The 18,112-nt window shown below is 41.0% G+C and overlaps 2 protein-coding genes across 2 annotated transcripts; one reads left to right on the forward strand and one right to left on the reverse strand.

Moving 5' to 3' along the window:
* Window positions 1-253: 253 nt before the first annotated feature.
* Window positions 254-6,284, reverse strand: LOC137274123 (carbonyl reductase [NADPH] 3-like). Its single transcript, XM_067807133.1, has 8 exons — window positions 6,081-6,284; window positions 4,871-4,952; window positions 4,154-4,332; window positions 3,519-3,631; window positions 2,264-2,392; window positions 1,591-1,732; window positions 1,083-1,146; window positions 254-945 (listed from the first exon to the last, which is right to left on the reverse strand). The coding sequence occupies exons 1-8, from the start codon at window positions 6,120-6,122 to the stop codon at window positions 848-850; spliced, it is 849 nt and encodes a 282-aa protein (XP_067663234.1). The 5' UTR covers window positions 6,123-6,284; the 3' UTR covers window positions 254-847.
* A 2,439-nt stretch (window positions 6,285-8,723) lies between these two features.
* Window positions 8,724-17,094, forward strand: LOC137274127 (carbonyl reductase [NADPH] 1-like). The gene is made up of 8 exons (XM_067807138.1): window positions 8,724-8,782; window positions 10,719-10,800; window positions 11,706-11,884; window positions 12,201-12,313; window positions 13,647-13,775; window positions 15,001-15,142; window positions 15,584-15,647; window positions 16,022-17,094. Exons 1-8 carry the CDS (start codon window positions 8,759-8,761, stop codon window positions 16,114-16,116), a joined length of 828 nt encoding a protein of 275 aa, XP_067663239.1. The 5' UTR covers window positions 8,724-8,758; the 3' UTR covers window positions 16,117-17,094.
* The last annotated feature ends 1,018 nt before the right edge of the window (window positions 17,095-18,112 follow it).

Consider the following 18,112-nt stretch of genomic DNA (forward strand, 5'->3'; position numbering starts at 1 on the left):
GTTTCACGCCTCATTGAGCAATATTCAAGCTATAGGGTGACGGTCAGTAAATAATCGAGTCTGTACTAGATAATCCAGTGATCAAAAGCATGAGCATCAATCTACGCAACTGGGATTCGATGACGTGTCAATCAAGTCAGCAGTCGCCTTCTCACGACAAGCATTACTGAAGATCAATTCTAACCAGGATCTTCTCGGGTAACGATTGTAAAGAGTGGTTAATGTTCCGTGAGTACAAAAATATAACATGTTAGAAGTAAGATTCCAGTTTAATATCGGTCTCCCTCTTCACGGACGGTATACATGTATTTTATTGCTGCTTGTAAGAGGCCAGTTTGTGGATCGGGTGGTCCAGATTCGTATGTGGATTATTTGCTTGTCATACGCCGACGATGAGGGATTGTATTTATATCACATGTCAGTGGTCTTGTGTCCAAATCCAAAAAGCGACCGTAACGTTACGATACGTCGTAACTCTATAGTTTATCGTAGTTTATCGCTACGAACGTTTTGTGGATGGGAACCAAGATCCACAAAGCGTTCGCAACGTTTATTAGGCACTGTCGTAACTATATGGTTTATCATAACACTGCGAATATTGTAGTAAAACACTAAGATATAGATGGTATATTGTTGTGTGCGATCTTAAACATCAAACAATTCTAAATCGACCTCTATTATTAGAATGTCTCGGACGACAAGCAACTGAATTGTCTTGGAGATTTTCACTGAATACATAGCGAGTGTGATGAGGCTTGTGCAGATTAATATCTTCGAGCATGCCACGTCCAATCTTGCACCTGAGTGAACTGTTTATATGCCTGTTGCGTGACTCTCGTCCAGTCAGTCACCACCATTTGACCACTGTCCGTTTAGCCAAGAACTGACCCCTAGGACTGGCAGCGTTGGGAGGTAGAAGCGATAGGTACACAGGAGTGTCCGCCCCTGAAAACAACACTACGTGTATCACAGAAATATACTTCCTTGCGAATCTTGAATTGATAAATAGCCCGTCAAATTTACTTATTTTTTGTTAGAAACACAAACGCAAACACGCACGCACATTTTTACTGCCAACTGACCTTGATCCTCTGTGAGGCTACCTTCATATCGTGACATATCAGTTCTCACTTGACCCGGGCAACACTGAAATGACATAGTACGTGGGCGAGTGTTACCACTTAATGCCAATTAATTTATCATTGACTAAAAACTGGCTTTGTGTATCATAACCACATCAACAATCAAACCCATGTCAACCCAACCACTGTTTAAGGATACAACAAACTATAACAACGAACATACATATCTACCCAGCAAAATACGTGGATTCGACACTAAATGAAGGTACTCCAGCCCACGTATTTGCAAGAACTAACGATTGTTTTAACTGAAGAGTGTTTTTGAGATGACCTGGGTCATCCAAAAAAACATTTAGTCCTCCTAATCCAAAGACAAGAAGGCCTGTGCTCTAGCCAATGCATTTTTAATGTTTCTGTTACAGATACTACTAGTATATACATCAACGAAACGTATTAAACCACGTGTATGCAACGACTGATATATAATACAAACTGATAAATACAATACCGCATTGATGATAATATCCCCTCTCGAGTCGTCAACGGCTTCCCTGCTGAGAATGGCAGCCATAAGACAAGCGCCAACTTTTGACACGGCGTACTCGTCTGTCGGCCATCCCCTTCTGAAGTGTATCATCATCTCACCGTCCCTTCAAACACAACAGTAATGACATACAACCACACGTATTTAGGGTAGTAGCATCTTTATAATCCGTGAAGACCCGGTTTAGAACTGATCGTCCATAACCTATGCTTGTCGTGAGAAGTGATTTACGGGATCAGGTGATCAGGCTCGCTGACTTGGTTAACACATACCCCATGTTAACACACGTTGAGTACATTATGTTCATGCTGCGTTGTCTTGTTCAGACTTGTGGCAAGCATAAAACACTAACGCTCAGTCTCTGAATATATATTATTTTGATTGCAACAAACAGACCGTATTAAATGGAAAAGTCGCCTCAGGGAGGCCAGGGATCTTGAAAATGAGGAATTCTAGACTTGCTTCCGTTAAGGCTTTAACATGGCAAGGAAGGCAAGGTTGTGGAAAGATGATAAGGTTCAGGGACTGTGAGACCGACTATGCAAGCATGGGTTGGGACCAATTCTATCCCGGATGTTCACGTGTCCGTTCTGTTAGTTGTGCGGTGAGAGAGACATTACGTGCAGTCACGCCATACCTGACGTAGTCCTGCAGAAGAAGCTGTAGCTGAGCCATGGTCAGATCCGGCTGTAGCAGCTGTGTCTGGAGGTCCCGGGAGAACTCGGTGATGATGGAGCTGATGCAGGAGCAGGTCACGTTCACCACTCTGAAACGTCGTGACGACGATATGCAGATGGCCGGAGAGGTACTGCATTTGGTTTTGCACAAGAGTGTTACTTCTTCAAGAAGTTGATAGATATGTGTCTTTCTGTCAAAAACCTCAAGCGTGTTCCTAGTAAATGAATCTTGCATGAATATAATTTCCGTTAAACATCGTTTATCATGTACCTGTGGCCTGTGTGAAACCTATTTGTGTTTTAACTTTTATAGATCTCGGGTACAATAAACTTTGTTTGCATGAGATCTGGTTCATGGATGCATTATGTGAAATCTTGTAAATTATGTTTTGTGGGTGAGATTTCTTGTATGACGTTCTGTGAGTGTGATCTCGTATGTGACCTCTCATATATATGTTCTGTGGGTGCTACCTCGTTTATGACGTTTATTTCGGTAAACCAATGCTAACTCTTGGACCCATTCCTATTCAGATGATGCGAAGTTTCGATACAGATTCTTGTATCTTTATCAAGCCATCTGAATAAAGAAGCTGCTAATCCATAAAGCTTGTCCTTATATTTCTCCCCAACTTCTAACTAACGCCACTCAAAGAAGGGATCCATTCCAGCAGTTTTCGCCATCTCAGACCACTCGTCCTTGCCTATCATCAGCTCGTGATTTGCTAGATCACACCTAGATGACAAAGCAGAATGAAAGTTACTAAAACACCTCAATGTTTGATTGGCCACATAAGCAGCATAGCGACCAGCCCCATTGATTAAAGATAAATTTGGGAGAGAACTAAAACCAGAAAACTGACGGACAAAAACGAACATATTTATGATTGCAGGAATGTTTCTTAATACCTTGCGTCGGTGACAAGCCCTTACTCGTTCAAAAATATCAAGAGCATGTAATCTGAGACCGCGAGAGTTCCTGGAATGGATCCAGAGGTTTTGGCAGGTTTACCGAAATGTCAGTCTTGGCGATAAAGAAGGCTCTGCTTCAATGTGTGAGATCTCGTGTAATCTGTACCCTCAGTGAGATCCCGTGTTATATGTACTTTGAGTGAGATCTCGTGTTTTGTGTACCTTGAGTGGGATCTCGTGCTATGTGTACATTGAGTGAGATCTCGTATTATATGTACCTTGACCGAGATCTCGTGTAATCTGTACCTTGAGTGAGGTCTCAATACGGACCACAGCCCCCTCGTCACAGACAAAGTACCAAAGAAGTTACATCCGACCGTTTCCTTAATCCTCCTGGAATAGGGAACATTGGCGTTCCTCTACAAGAAAACCATGCACACAAAATATTTCAATGTGTTTTGATAACATACAGCCACAATTTCAAAGCTAATTATCTCTGCATTTATGCCATAGTCATGCCTTCTGTTCTATTCTAAACAGTCTTGCAACTTATAAACTAAGGTGACGTCCAGGCGCGTCGTAAGTCATTGTTTTCTTGTAAGCCCGATAGGTTGTAAGGCTTATATTTAGATAGCATGGGGGGCTTGCCCAACCTTTTTGAGCAACAATCATGTATAAGCCCGGTCTTTTTCTTATAATGGTAGCTACGCGCCTGGTTTCCTCTTGTATTGCTTACACGTAATACACTCTGTATGTAAAAATACTGAACTTTTTGTTCTCTTCTGTCCTGTTCGTCTGACATATTGATAACATATTCTCTTCTTAGTTATTGAGAAAACTCCTTGTGTACAGAAATTGGAATACTGGGTTTGATTTTTTTGAGAATGTAAGAATGTACAAAGCAAAACATTTTTTATGCTATCGAACTGTGATGTTCCTACCCTGAATTTTATGGCAGCGTTATTGACAAGGACATCCAGTCCGCCGTAGTTGTCCCGTAAGAACGTTGCGAGGGCGTCCACGCTGTCGGTGTTGGTAATGTCCAGTTGGAAGAAGCGAGGCCGGAGTCCCTCCTGGTTCAGGTCAGCAACAGCCTGCTGACCCCGGTCAACATCTCGAGCTGCAAGGCGGGAGTGAATCAGTCAGTTTGGCTTAATGTCAAAGACCCAGGTTCGATTCCACACATGGATACAATGTGTGAACTTCGTTTCTGGTGTCCCCAGCCGTGATATTGCTGGAATATTGCTAAAAGCGGCGTAAAACCCTACACACTCACTCACTTAGGCGCTCTGATCAATATGTCAGTTATAAAACAGCATGTCGGCTTTCTGTGATGGAAATTCCTAAGGGTACATGTCACTGACGTTTACCACTTTGATAAAACCCATGAGGACGGGTATGGTGCAGACACGGCAAGGAACACGGACTTCGAACCCGCAAATTTACAGGCTCCTGTCACATGCAAGATGAGGTTGCAGGTACTAGACGACTGAGCCTCTCGTGTCCTCCCGGAAGATGCCGAATGATATCATGTAAATGCGAAAATGTATGAAACTACCTTGCTTGTATTTTTATTTAACGTTCATTGCTGATCAATATGCATTAATTATATGTATATTTATTGTAAATCAATGAAATTTTTTTATTTATCTACATACCTGTAAGAATGACGTCACCATGAAACTGCTTGCACAGTGCTCTGACAATACCGAGGCCAACGCCCTTGTTGGCTCCTGTGACCTGAGGCAGTCAATACAGCGTTGGTGTCAATGCATGTTATCAAATACAGTCACAATTTGTTTTGCCAACATGCGATACTACAACGTTCACAGATCTGACGACTCTGAAAAAATTGTTAAATGTGGAGATACACTTCAACACATTTTGTTGCACCGCCGCCGAATGTTTCAAACAATATGTCATACATTGAGACTTACGATAGCGGCTTACAGAACATGGCGACGTGTCCACAAAATGTATTTGAAGACAAAGTGGATGTGGTATTCTTCATTCAAGTAAAAACAATTGTGCCATTCGTAAGTCAACAAGGACGGTTTGGCATCATGGACATGTTATTAATCATATTCTACGCGATGCATCATCACAATATCAATATTTTGCATTGTAATTGTTTCAAAGGGTAACTTGACACAAGATGACGGGCGATTGTGGGGTTTCTTAAAATATTAGTTTATACTCCGTTCGTCAGAAGCTGGCCAGGACACATGTATTACCCCATTGTGCAGTATTATTGTTTAGCAGTATACTGTCACTACAGACTACTAGCTTACACATCAGTTCTTGCTTGCCATATTACTTTCTGTTTTAGTGATGTTACTAACACCGGCCACTCGTCTTAAGCGCTACAGTGCTGTGGAGAGTTGCGATCTTTAGGCGCGCAAGAAACCATGAGGTGGGGATACCCGGATTCCAATGATTATAGGTTCGACTGACGGTTAGCCACGATAATGTTTTTTGATGAGTGAGTTTAGTTTTACGACGCACTCAACAATATCCCAGCTATATGGCTGTGGTCTGTGGTCTGGACCAGACAATCCAGTGATCAGCAGCATTAACCTGGATACCTGCTATAGTTGGCAGAGATGAGTCATGCTGTCGAGAGGCACAGTCTCAAGTCGGCGAGAATTCACGGTCACCACATCTCAACAATCTAGACCGTAACCATTTCTCACGAATGTGTAATATGATGTAAATTACATTAGGATGCATCATAAATATTAAGTTTTAATGACTTTCTGAGCAAGCCATTACTCGGCATGTATAATGCACTGTACTGTGTGCGGTGGAATCAGCGGTATATGCTGTTGAATCAGCGCAATCAGAGTAAGACATTTTGTTTGTACATACCACTGCCACTCGCCTCTCTGAAGTGGTTGTCTTGGAATTCATGTGGTTGATAAAGTCTGTTATCCACGAGTAAGATGAGTCTACATCCGGGAACAACGCCAACCTACTGGTACAGCATCCCGAAAAACATCACCAGTGAAACTCAATATCACAGCAGGTCCATAACTAAACGAGTCATGTATGTAATATCACAAGCTAGCACGTGTTGATTATCTACGATGACGGTTCACTTTGTTTCTATTACCAGCCCCGATAAGGGATAATATCTAGTGACACAGTTTGTCTGTGACAAAGGTCGTGTGGACATAATATCTACATCATTGTTCTTCAGTGAATTTTAAAGTTGATCAGTGTTGAGTTTTTCCTGCTTAATGGTGGTGTGAGGTTTCACGACTTACGTAATAAGAGTGTGTGTTGCAGGACTTGCTACGGGGCGCTATGTTTAGTGACTTAGTAATAGGATACAGCTGGTATGTCACTAAGTTACTTGTCAACAAGATTTTATCACCCTGAATGTACAAGGGAGATAACCTTGTAATACCACGCAAAACAATACCTTAATAAATTCGTGCCCATTCCAGGTGGGTGAGAATGGTTTTAATTCAGCAAATCGCGATGTTACATTTTGTACCCATGTGCAAGGATTCACTCTGGTTTTCGTATGATAACGGTTTAACCTCTAGGCTACTACACTGACCGGCTGTTTCAAGTGAGGGGCGTTTTGCCCGGGTGATTCAGCTCGATGACCTGTTGGATCGTAGACCACTGTAACCTAATGACGTGGATCGCTGCTCATGATATCACGTTTGTTACAGTTGATAAAACTTGCATACTAAAGGAAAAGACAAGATAATGAAAGAGAAAAAAGACCGACTGCAAAACGTCCCCCAAACAATCCTCACACATTCGTGGATAATTGATAATTTTGGAGACGGTGTAGATGCCCAGTTTGTCACTGACATAATTTAGATCTGTGTCGCCATTACTGCGTGGAGCTCCAGGTGGAATTTTACGGCGTTTCAGTCACTATCGCAAATGATGAAGATAAGACTTTCAACGGCACGTGTGACCATTCCAGTTTTCAGCTGCGGTGGGTAAAATGAAAAGTTCCAGTTGGCGTTTGTCGTGAATCCATACCTCTCAGATATCTCAGACTGAATTCTGAACCCAAACATAATTCAGTTAGGCATGTTGTAGATTCACCCCAGTCAAATGTGTTTGTTCAAAACTGCTTGATAAACTCTTGGACAAGATCATGCGGCAATAAACATTCCAGGCTGCATGGTAGCTTTTTAGTAATTCAGTCTGGTATTAATTACCATTAAGCAACATAAAAGTTGCATACCATAAATTAAATACCATGGGTACTCAAAATGTGGTGTAATGTAGCAAGCACACGGTGGTGCAGAGACGGTAGGAGACCGAGGCAGAATCAACACCTACCGCCATCTTGGCGCAAGAACCGAGACGTCAACAGTCAGGTCAGACGACCCGGCGATCATCAGTGAAACATTTACCGAATGGACAAGTCATAATCACATCAGACTAAGTTTAGAATTACACTACTTCGGAAAGTCAACACCTTGTATCGAAATACAGTTTTCGCCCTAACAAAGTTTACTTCAGTGTGCAATGTTAGACGTTGTGTTTACTAATGGAAATATTCATATAGAACACCAAGATATTTATTGCATGTACATTGTCTCTTAAAACCAGATATGATGTTTTGGTCTGATCTAGTTTTTATGGAACGAGCGCATGCACCAAAGTATGTGACATGGAATGGCGCAAAGATGTTCTTGATCATGGTGCAGATTGAGTAATCATCACGTTTACATTACTCACTTTTCTCTGGTTAAAGTCTGTCTAATTCGTTGGTCGTAAAAACACCTGGGATAATCCAAGTGGCCCTGACACTCTGGGAGGGTGATACCATATCATTTTATATAGGAAATATCTCACCACTAACTTCCTTGGCTCAACGTCACACACTTCAAGCACTGCCCCTCAGCTGCACAGTTCCTGGTGAATGTTCTAGTGAGAACATGTCACTGATATTGTCCTTAAAGCAGGAGTTTTGCGGACAATGTTATAGCTATTGACCTTGAAATAGGATTGTTGTAGAACGTGTTATTGCTATTGGTCTTGAAGTAGAATTGGTTTTCAACATCTTATTGCTTTTGTCCTTAAAGTATGATTTTCGAACACCATGTTATTGCTATTGGCCGTAAAGAAGGATTTTTGCTGGACATAGCTATTATCCTTAAAGTGGGCCTTTAGAAGAACATGTTATCACCATTGTCCTTAAAGTGGGCCTTTAGAAGAACATGTTATCGCCATTGTCCTTAAAGTGGGCCTTTAGAAGAACATGTTATCACCATTGTCCTTAAAGTGGGCCTTTAGAAGAACATGTTATCACCATTATCCTTAAAGTGGGCCTTTAGAAGAACATGTTATCACCATTATCCTTAAAGTGGGCCTTTAGAAGAACATGTTATCACCATTGTCCTTAAAGTAGGATTTTTGTGGAAACGAACACGTAAGTGCCCCTGCAATACTGCATGTCTCTACCTGTGACACTACAACCATACACCACAACACATTATCTGTTGACCTCGTGTGATTGATAAACGCGACACACACGCCGGTGGGCCATCCGAGGGTCACCAGAAGTGAATATGTCTTCCAAGCTTGTAGCCGTGGTAGGTTTACCTTCAGATCTGTTTTGTATACTAACCGGTGGATCTTATTCTTTAACGCTCTTTCATGAACATGTTACTGAATATTGTATTTATCTTAGGAGCCCCATGATCATGTCTAGGTTTAAAGGCGAAATTTCACCTTAATCATAAAATGTTACATATCTAACGCGTGCACACCTATAATCACGACGAAACATTTTCCTCGGTTTTCACAATAGTTCGATTAACGCTGGAAGTGATTTGTAGCTTGCCACTCGACCAATGCCACTGTCCTCTACATTCGTTGTTTCAGCATAAAATCAGTACTGTCCATATTACTTGAAAGTGGCATTGCGGGTCATGTCCACGGGTTCTTGATAGCATTCCCTCCCACTCAGCCATCCAGGTCAAGGTCGGGCGAACCCCGAGATGGTCAATGTGCATTGGGGACAGACCTGTAGATGCTGTATCCAAACGTCGATGTGGTTTGTACCTGGCTGAACATAACCTACCAATATTAATTGATATTAATGTCTAAATGATTTTATTTCGTTATTACCGTGTCACTTATGTTACTAACATAAAAACAAAGAAACAAAACTGGACCGCACAAGCAAACAATGCATTGCAGGTACAACATTGTTTCCCTTTCAACAAATTAAACAAGTAGAATATCAGAACATCCGATGTCTCAGGTCCATATTCTGACAAGAATGAACGTTGGACGTCAGTTACTTTTTTGAGATAGCAAATGTCTAAAGTTGACTAGTCCTTAAAGAAGAAAACAACAACGGTGTACATACAAGTGACGTAGAGAAACCTGAGAGTTCCAATTTTCTTCACAGGATTTGGGTGATTGGAATAGTTCTCTCCTGTTCTTATATTACCTAATGGCTTAAGCGCTCGTCACGCCAAAGGAGCGGGTTTGATTCCCCACATGGGTACAATGGTGTCCCCCGTTGTGATGTTGATGAAATATTGCTAAAAGCGACGTAAAGCACAACTCACTCGCAACTGTACTGTTAGCGCTGACCCATCAAACTGTGTTGCATATTTCTGACTGACATCATGTTGACATATACTGTCATCATGTTGTTCTTCTTGGATTAGAAAATGCTCTCATGGCTAGAATCTATTTCTGGAAAAATATGATGAAGATGAATAATGATAAGATGAAGCCCGGCTAATCCAACTGGAGTGGCCATTTGCTTAAGGGATTAAAACTCTGACATATATATTGACCACTCGAGCTGCTTGTTGGACTTTGTATGGGTTTGTCTTCAGATGTTGTTGTATGACAAGTGGCACTGATTGTTGACTAACTGCCAAGCTATGCCACAATTACTACAACAGTACATTGAAATTAGGTCAGACATGACTGTTGCTCATATCTTATGAAATATATTAATGGAAACACATATCTTAAAATTCATACACATATCTTAACATTCCTATTGGTGCATTAAAACTACCTTAAGACACATTGATACATTAAGGCGACAATAATTACTAATATTTAATATAAAGGACTCAATGAAGTCAAGCAGTTTGTTTTTGTGGTCTTATGTAATGAATCCTTTGTTGTATTGTATTGTGTTTTCAATGGTAATCGCGCCGAGCAAATTTCCTGTACGACAATAAAGCAATTATCGTATCCAATTATTATTTGATGAAGTTCAAGCAAAGGTGACAAAACGATATCAAGACTCAAGACCTCAATATGCCTTCAAGACTATCTAAATATATCTAGATATAAACCTGTCAGGCTTAAGCAAAAAGGTAGGTTATTTTGACAAAATATATCAAAGCTGGTTGGTGACTCCGTTAACGTTGGACAGTGCTCACAATATCCACGCCTGGTTTTGTCCTGGATCGAGTATTATGAAGCCACTTCACCCTGCTGGCATGTTAGTCAACAAACAAACAAATACTACTCGGGAGGCCATGTTGTTTTCAGGTGACCGGAGCCAACAAGGGGGTGGGGTTTGGTATTGCTAGGGCGTTGTGCAAACAGTTTGATGGTGACGTCATTCTAACAGGTGAGTAGGCATAGAGATTACAATCTATATACATTTCACAGACGCACCATCAGTTGTACAGTGGTATCTGGGATGCATCGGGGTAATCAGTTTCATCCTAGAAACAATGTAGATATCCCATGCAAATGCGTCCATTGAGTAAAGAGATATACTACAGGTACTACTATACTCCTTAATTATCATAACGCATTTTGGACAAGAGGTTGATACTGGCCTATAGAGTTACTAGATTGGACTATAGAGTAACGAACGCCTTTTTTAATCCTTACAAAGGTACATGCATATCGTTCAATAACCACCAAATATACTAGTAGTCATTTTCCTGTCCTGATTACCTGTCGGAACTAGAAATGTGACAGATCAGAGTGACATCTTTATATGTCTCAGTGGAAGCTGTATAATCCGACATATGAATTATTCGACAATCTGTGAATTCCTAAAAAAATGTTGGGTGCTGGCAGCATTCTTCTAAATTATCACCAGTTTGACAGTGAAATATCCGATATCTGTATATTTCGATACCATTTTCTCCCTCAGTGACACTATCACGCTGTACAATCCGACATCCTCTACCCCGTACTGGAATAATTGTTGCTTTTAATTTTATTACGACCGAGAAAGTCGTTTGGTGAAAGCTACGGCAGTCAAGGAACCCCAAGCTTCCCAGACCTTTTATGGTTTAGATACCTGGAGTAAGTGTTCAGATTTGACTCATCGACGGCAAAATGATGTCGGATGTTCAGAGATTTCTTATATGTGTTGAAAATGTTTTGTTACTTTTATTAAAACCCATAAACACATGGCCATTGAGGTTTAAATTGAACAGTCGACCCCTTGATTCAACTCATATTTGTTATTGATGTGGGAAAGGTTGATTTAAACCTTGGAAAATCTCTCAAATGTAGCTCGAGATGTTGACCGGGGTCAGCAGGCTGTCGCTGATCTGAACCAGGAGGGACTCCGGCCTCGCTTCCACCAACTGGACATCACCGACGCCGATAGCGTGAATGCCCTCGCGACGTTCTTGCGGGACAACTACGGTGGACTGGATGTTCTTGTCAATAACGCTGCCATAAAATTCAAGGTAAGTTCATAACAATTCTATGGCGTGAACAATTGTTTTGTTTTGTACATTCTCAGAGAAATCAAACGCAGTATTTGGTGGGCTTGACGTCCTTGTCAATAACGCTGCCATTGCTTACAAGGTACGAAAAAGAACGAATAGCATTGTAGTCTCTGTTCGTGGCTTGTTATGAGTCATGGCGGGGATTCCGATTAAGGGCATCCACATGTAGACGTTGGTCGTTGATATGATAACATTGGAGTTGCACACATTGGTGTTCTTGGGATACTTCTTGAAATTGAATTATCTTAAATACGATATTTGTTGTCATTTCCAGGACGACTCACCTGCGCCATTTTCGGAGCAGGCACGTGAGTCTGTCAGATGTAACTTTACAGGGACTCTCAGCGTTACCCGGGCTCTCATGCCCCTTCTACGTCCTCACGGCAGGTTGGTCGTCTTCTACATTAACAGCAGCAACAACAACAGCAACAGCAACATCAACAACAGCCAAAACTAGTGTAATGACTACTACTACTACTACTACTACTACTACTACTACTACTACTATACTACTACTGCTACTGCCACTGCTACTGCTACTGCTACTGCTATACTACTACTACTACTTCTACTACTACTACTACTACGGCCAGTACTAGTTCTAATACCACCATCACCATAACTACTGCCACTACTACTGCAGTCATTACTATTACATGTCCACACATGCCAAGATCCGGGTTAGAACTGATCTTCAGCGACACATGCTTATCGTAAGCAGCCATTAACGAGACTGAATGGTCAGACTCGCTGACTTGGTTGACACATGTTATCGTATCCTAGTCGTATAGATCGATGCTCATGCGGTCGATCTCTGGATTGTCTCGATCATTTACAGACCGCCTCTATAAAGCTGGAATATTTCAGAGTGAGGCGTAAAACTAAACTCAACCACACACTCACTCACTAACACCTCCATCACCACATCTACTACTACAACTACTTCTACTACTGCAGGCAACTACTACTGTCACTACTATTACTGCAGCCATTACTATACCACTATAAAATAGGGAATATTGAATTTAAGAGATTGATGAAATGTAAAAGATGACACCAATGAGGAAACAGATGATGAGGGGAAATTAAGGGAAAATCCCATTTATCCCATTCTTTCTAAATCTTTCACTTGTATGGATATATGTCAGTGTTTCTCTTATGCACTGGCATTGGCTGGTGGAATGATCGCAAGATGGAATATTCCATACTTTTTGTAATGGTAAGTTAATAATAACACCAGCATTGCCACAACTACTACTACTACTGCTGAAGCCATTACTACCACAACCTCCACCACCAACAACACAAATGAGTCAGAGACTAATGTAGTCGTACAGACTCTGAAGTATATATATCCAAGAAAGCCCACGCAAGTCTAGAAAATGTGGCAAGTCTAGATTTCCATAGCTTAAGGAAATGAAGAAAGTCTCAAGGCTCCCTTTCATTATATTATTTTTTTTTCACAATGAACTTTTTTTTCTCAGTAAAATATGTTCATTTCAGAGACTAGCTGTTAGTCTAAGACTAATGAGAAGCTCCTTTGTATGCTATATACCGGAAATGTAGTATTTGACTGATTGGGTATAATACTTTTCTGGCCACTATGGTCACACAACAACATTATCTTTGACACAAAGGGTAGAAAATTCGACCTATGTAGATTATCCCCGGAATTCGACTACAACAGATTCCATGAAATGCACACACATCTCTGTTTCAGAGTAGTTATAGTGTCGGGCGAAAAATCTATGGGAGCGATGGACAAATGTTCTTTAGAACGACAGGCGGAGTTCCGAGATCCCAGCTTAACTATGGAGGGATTGCAGTCTCTGATGGCGGAGTTTGTACAGTGAGTACATCCTCGGTATACAGGGGACCCATATTTCCAATATCACCAATTACATTTTTATAGATAGTTATACACACTGTAATTATTTATCTTACAATCCCAGTCATGTGTCACAAATAAGCAGCACGGGCAATTATCGCACAACATGTAAAGCACGCTAAAATGATGAAAATATTTACTAATCTCTCCATACTGAAATGCTTATGTATGTTTCAAGAACTGTGCAGAATTGGCCAAGTGATACGTACATTTAAAAAAATGGTAATATGAACATCAGATTGTGTTCATTTCCTACATGTAGTCGTTTGGGAAATACTGTATTTTCGTGTGGTACAAGTAAGGCGTCTTTTCAATGTGGTTTTCCAAACGATTATGTACGTACCATCAGCACCTGTGACCTTCGACATTACATCCTATTTTATTTTCATGTACTCCAACGTTGATGGTTCAGATCTAATTAAAATGAGGACCCTGTGATAATGTATTGGAGTGTTTATGCTATCAACCTTTGGTTTGCACGGTCCAGTCTTTTGTGCACATATGAATGTAACAACGCAGTCGTTTGCAGTGATATCACTCATTCACTTACAAGCCACTTACGTAACCGAAAGACGCCATTTTTAAAACTGACAAAAGAATAATTTTAACCGTTGATCATATCAAATCAAGACCTACCAACGTTTTCGCAATATATTAGGGAAGAAGGATACACACCATGTTAAACCGACGGTCGTCATATAGAAAATCCGGAGTGAGTGTCCTGAAAATGTCCCTTACTGGTGTGTTAACGTCTTAAAGGGAGGGAGGCGACTCAGATTGTCGTAAGAGGCGACTAACGGGATCGGGTGGTCAGGCTCGCTGACCTGGTTGACACATGTCATCGGTTCCCAATTGCGCAGATCGATGCTCATGTTGCTGGTCACTGGACTGTCTGGTCCAGACTCGATTATTTACAGACCGCCGCCATATAGCTGGAATATTGCTGAGTGCGGCGTAAAACTAAACTCACACACTCACTCATGGGAGGGGTGGTGCATGGGGTAGCTTAGTGGTTATTGCGTTCGCTCATCACGCCGAAGACTCACTCTGTTGCACACGACGACCAGTCATGTCCCCGATATGTTCCAAATAAGACCGGGCACACTCAGTAGTGAGATATGTTAACTCTGTGTATATATAAAGTTCTTTATGTATACATAAGGACACATAATGTTCTCCATATCAGGGATGCTGCCGCAGGAACACATCAAGAGCGGGGCTGGCCGAACACAGCTTATGGGGTGTCCAAGATCGGCGTGACAGTGATGGTGTTTATACTGACGCGAGAACTTGCTGCAGACCCGCGAGAGGATATAATTGTAAACAGTGTAAGTCTCCTCGCCAGCTTGTGTTTTTCAGTTACAGTTTTTCACATAAGTAGGTTCTGATATATGTTCGTCAGATGTAGCTGTAGTTGTAGCTGTAGCTGTAGCTGTAGGTGTAGGTGTAGGTGTAGGTGTAGGTGTAGGTGTAGGTGTAGGTGTAGGTGTAGCTGTAGTTACTCTCTGGAACGTTAGTTATTTCTATCTTGAGGTACCCTGATATTTCTGCCATTATTTATTAAATATGATTTGTGCAATAATTAACATTATGAAATATTTCTAATGGGAGAGATCTTCATATAAGCATCATGCCTGTTGATGTTCTCAAATCCAAAACAGCAAGGTCTATATAATTCGTGATCTGTGTGACTAACATTGATCGGTATCCCATACGGCTTTGGTGTAAAAGCTGTTGTAATTCAGATGACGTCACCATGTCTGTTTCAGTGTTGCCCTGGTCACGTGGACACAGACATGTCCAGTCACAAGGGTCCGCTGACCATCGACCAAGGTAAACTCCCACAGAACTCTCAGCTACATGTAATTGGTGCTTGATGCTACAGGTGGTGTGAAGAGAGCCGAATGAGGAACATATAGGGATGTGAAAATAATTATACATTGAACCGAAGGGCGGGTGTGAATAGAGCTGAATGAGGAACATACAGGGATGTGAAAACATGTGAACATTGAAGAGAAGTGCCAGTGTGAATCCGGTACTTATGTACGAAAGTGCGTGGTGGTTAATTTCGGATCATACAGAAATTCGTTGAGTGATTAGGTGAGTGACTGGTGGTTGGGTGGATTCGGGAGTGGGTGTGTTCGTGAGTGAATGAATGACGATGTCCTGCATTTCCATGATGACACTGTTACCTTTGTCTCTTTCAGGTGCCGATACCCCTGTCTTCTTGGCGCTGTTACCCCCCGGCGTTGGGGGACCAAAGGGACAGTTCTGTCGTCTTAGAAAGGCCGAGGATTGGTGACACTTAACCAAGCACTGTAATTCCACCAAACCACTGCAGAAGAGTATGCATTCGTAACTACTCGTGTCATTCCGGCAAGCCTGATGGCGTCTCGTGCCCTCTCGTGGCCATGTTTACGACTGGGTACCCGTCTAAGCGCAAACGGGCATGGGGATGGAAACAGTCTAGTTAAATTATCAAGGAATGATAACTCTTTATTTACCAAACATGGCTTTAAGAATATCCTACATCCTGTGGGCAAATCAGCAATGCGGTCATTCCCTTTGCAAATATGTTTCACTGTTGAAAGTTCTTCATACTTTAGCTTAAGCTCATAGTTTAGCGAAGTTTCAAAGTTCAACGGTTCCGACAGTTTCATGTTTTGAAATGCGTTTTACAACGCGCGGTTTGATTGGTTTACCACGATTCTTGGGAGAAATGGAGTACAAGAGGGGTACGAGTCTTCTTGCAGGTCACGGAAAGAGACGAGTAGTTACGAATGAAGAGAATGGAGTATTGTGAGGGACATAACCGTGATCACGACCAATGGAAGTGAGCCAGATATGTGCGAGGTTGTCAGATCGCGAGAATGTGGCTTACAGATTCAATACTGAGCTCACTTTGCGAATGTCAGTAATGCCATGATAAATTACTTCCATCATCTCAAATCCTGAAAGTCTAAGTGTACACCTGTCTGACTCAAGCACTAATGTTACTGTTTAAACAAAAGGGTGTGTTCTTAAGTGTTAAAGTTTCACTGGCTACAGTCGTCTATAAAGTGAGAAAAATTGCCTACTTCTGTATTTTGAGGAACATGACTTCAGAAAATGCTGTTATTCCTTCATCGGATGCTACGAACATAACCCGAAACGTACTGTTCCTCATAATGCAGCAGGTGACATACATATCTTTTGTCTGCTTTTCAGATTTCAGAGTCGTGTATATCTTTGTTTTTAAACTGGTTCATAACCTTAAATCAATAAAAAACGAAATGGGAAATTTTTCGCTTAATTATAGTTTTTTTTCTGAAGAGCTGGATTCTATCTATTCTATGTTGTGGGACAGGACTGGAGGCCTGTGAACACGTTGCTTAACTTATGATGCGGCATGTGCACAGGACCATGCATCAGCACCAGTCTTGACGGAAAAGCCTGTCGCATGCATTTCCGATTATTTGTCATCTCTGAGCCTCTGATATCCTCCACGGTGTCATTTTTAGTGAGAATAACACCTGTTCTACATTCCCAATTTGACACCTGAAAATATCAGAGAATGCATTAGCGGCGTTCAGAACGTGCATTTCACGCTCTGACGTCTGGCATGATCTTCAAATCAGGACGGTCATACACTTACGATGGAGCACGGTGCTTGCTATAATCAACACCAAAATTCCAAGTGAAATTAACAGTAGCATGTTATCAATTATCTCAGAGATGGTTAAAGATTTGAAAAGTGCGTGTCTCTTTGTGCGGAGTTTTGGAAGTTGGTTTACGCAGATACGATTGAGGTTTTAAATCCAGGTACAAGTAAATGAGCCATGGTTTTGTCACATTTGGCAGTATGCAAATTTCAAAATAATTATTTCAGTTATCTGTTCTGTCTAACGATTCATACACTGAAGTTAGGTGGTGTAGCGTCTTCTTTACTGACGTAGCATCCCTTGCACCTTTTTAACATTATTATATCAATATGATTATATTAATATGAATATATATATATGAATATTTATTAAGATGAATATTTATTAGGGCTGTCTATTTAGGATTTTCCTCTTGGTCTGATTCTAAATTATGTGCAGGCTCAAGTATGTTAATCCATACAAAAACATGCCACAGTGAACCACTGATGTGAAATATATATTTATTTATTTATTTCAGACATCTTGGACAAATTTGCTTTGTTAAATCCTGAATGTGTAGTTTATTATTATATATTAATATATTAATATATTCATATATATATATATATATATATATATATATATATATATATATATATATATATATATATATATATA

This window comes from Haliotis asinina, chromosome 2 (genome assembly GCF_037392515.1).
Source record: "Haliotis asinina isolate JCU_RB_2024 chromosome 2, JCU_Hal_asi_v2, whole genome shotgun sequence".
NCBI lineage: Eukaryota > Metazoa > Mollusca > Gastropoda > Lepetellida > Haliotidae > Haliotis > Haliotis asinina.